This window comes from Mandrillus leucophaeus, unplaced genomic scaffold (genome assembly GCF_000951045.1).
Source record: "Mandrillus leucophaeus isolate KB7577 unplaced genomic scaffold, Mleu.le_1.0 Scaffold98, whole genome shotgun sequence".
NCBI classification, from domain to species: domain Eukaryota; kingdom Metazoa; phylum Chordata; class Mammalia; order Primates; family Cercopithecidae; genus Mandrillus; species Mandrillus leucophaeus.
This window is the reverse complement of record NW_012110696.1, coordinates 112,682-114,844: the sequence shown is the minus strand read 5'-3', so window position 1 is coordinate 114,844 and position 2,163 is coordinate 112,682. Positions and strand designations below refer to the sequence as shown.

The 2,163-nt window shown below is 64.8% G+C and overlaps 1 protein-coding gene across 1 annotated transcript in view; it reads right to left on the bottom strand.

Moving 5' to 3' along the window:
* MFSD10 (major facilitator superfamily domain containing 10) overlaps positions 1 to 2,135 on the bottom strand; it is a 4,533-nt gene extending 2,398 nt beyond the window's left edge. Inside the window, 5 exon segments of the mRNA XM_011970828.1 lie at positions 14 to 349; positions 437 to 595; positions 943 to 1,046; positions 1,389 to 1,485; positions 1,574 to 2,135. Of these exon segments, the coding sequence (XP_011826218.1) occupies positions 14 to 349; positions 437 to 595; positions 943 to 1,046; positions 1,389 to 1,485; positions 1,574 to 1,744 (867 nt within the window). The 5' untranslated portion in view covers positions 1,745 to 2,135.
* Between the last annotated feature and the right edge of the window lie 28 nt (positions 2,136 to 2,163).

Here is a 2,163-nt window from a genome sequence, read left to right as displayed (position 1 = left end):
GGGATTGGAGAGCCTGCAGGAGCAGCTGCTGGCCTGGCAGCCTGCGGACTGTGGCCTCAAGAGCCCCAACACCAAGAGGGCGGCCCAGCCTCCCTGGCACCTGGGGCTGGCACACAGGGGCATTTTACAGCGCTACGGAACCAAGCCCCCAGCCCCTGGGCCTGTGGGTCCCAGACCGCAGCCCTACCCGTTTCTCCAGGGGCAGCGTCTCCGGCAGGAAGCAGAAGATGAACAGCAGGTCGGAGGCTGCGAAGAGCAGGGCAAACCAGGGTGCCATTTCCAGGGGCAGGGAGGCTCCAAGCATAGGGCCCACGGTGAAGCCCAGTGAGAAGGCCACCCCAATGACCGCCTAGAGAAAAGGCCACCTGAGCTGCACAGGGAGACCCAGGCCCAGAAGTCCACACCCGGACCCCAAAGGCCCAGCCTGTGCACTTACCATGCCTTGGCTGCGGGCCAGAGGCGAGCCCAGGTCAGCAACGATGGCCGTGGAGAGGCTGACGTTCCCTTTGCTGATGCCCCCAATCAGCCTGGAGGCCAGGAAGGCCGCAAAGCTCCGAGAGGTGGCCCAGACTGCATATGAGGTGGCCACACCCATCTGCCCAGGGGCAGGGGCCAAGGGGCAGGGGTGGTCACTTAAGGCCAGGAGTGGCTCAGAGTAGGACTTGGTAACCCAGGCAACACCCCTCAACCCTGCCCTATTTCGAAGCATCTGAGGGCCACTGTGTTCTCAATGCCTTCCTAGGGGCCAGGAGCACCTCCTCGAAAGCCTGGCTTTGCAACAGGAGCCACTGGTCCCCCAGAGAACCCCCTCCAGGATGCGATGAGGGCCAACAAGTGGCCATGAGTGGCCCACAGCCACCTCCCTCTCCCCACCTAACCCCATGGGGCTACTGGCTGGGTGGGAGGAGGCTTCCCGATGGGCACCCAGCCCCAGGGACATACCAGGCACAGCAGCATCACCGGGCGCCTCCCCAAGCAGTCAGAGGTGGCCCCAGTGAGTGGCGCACACAGAAACTGCAGAACAGAGAAGGCTGAGCCAATGAGACCTGAGAGACAGATGTCACCATCATGGGGCTGTGGTCTCAGGGCCCTCAAGGCCAATGTCCAGCCCCGTTCTGAGGGTCCAGTCATTCTGGGCCCTACACTCACAGGCCATGGCCCTTGAGCTGAGGAGGCCCCAGTGGAGAGATGAGAAAGGGGATGAACCTGACACGCAGAGGCAAGGGATCATGCCCAGGAGCCAGGACGTGTGGGCAAGGGCACCAGATAGATGCCAGCCCAGAGAGAGGGAAGGGAAGGACTAATAATTGGGGAGGGGCCTGGGCTGGACCATGTCCACCAAAGATAGGACCGTAGAGAGCCCGCCAGGGGCACAGAGCCAGCCATACCTCCGAACAGGACACTATTGTATCTCTTCTCCACTGGCATCCCGATGGCGGTGGCAAACCAGTTCACCCCACCCTGCCAGGATCCATAAAGGGGGTCCTAGGGGATGAGGAGGCACGATAAGGGCTGGGGAGGTCCAATGGGCCTGGGAGGCGGGGGGCACTGTGGCCGCAGGGCAAGGACTCACGTGGGCACGGTCGTGGCTCTCCAACAGCCCGGGAAGCAGGGGCAGCAGCAGCGTGAAGGCCAGGAGGTCCAGCAGGAGGCCAAGGAAGACAACAGTGACCACGCGGCGCTCTGGTGGCTGCTGGTGGATGGGTGGGCGCGGGGTGCAGCCTCCACCCCCTCCCCGTCCCATGGTGGGCTGCTCTGACCTGGCCTGGCTGGGGTGTGGCGGGTCGGGTGAGCGGGGAAACTGGGTCCTCCAGGGCCTGCCATGCCCCCACACCCGACAGCTGGCGAACACCCTAAAGGGGCTGATGGCAGAGGCTCCGGCCTACAGACGCAGGGGCCATTCTGGCCTGCGCGATGCCCCCGCCCCGACCCAGGCATCAGGAAACGCAGGCTTCGGGGGTTGCACAAGAAATCGTAGCCACAAAGGCAACGGTCCCCAGGAACCGGGGTGAGCACATCGCGAGCCCGGCCCACCCCGCCCCACGACCGCGCCTCCCACGCCCTCGTAACAGTGAGAGAGGAAACTTGAAGCCGCGGGGGACCCGGACCCCAACCCCAACCCGCGCCGAGATCCCGGCCCCTGGTCCGGACTCGGCCTCCCTG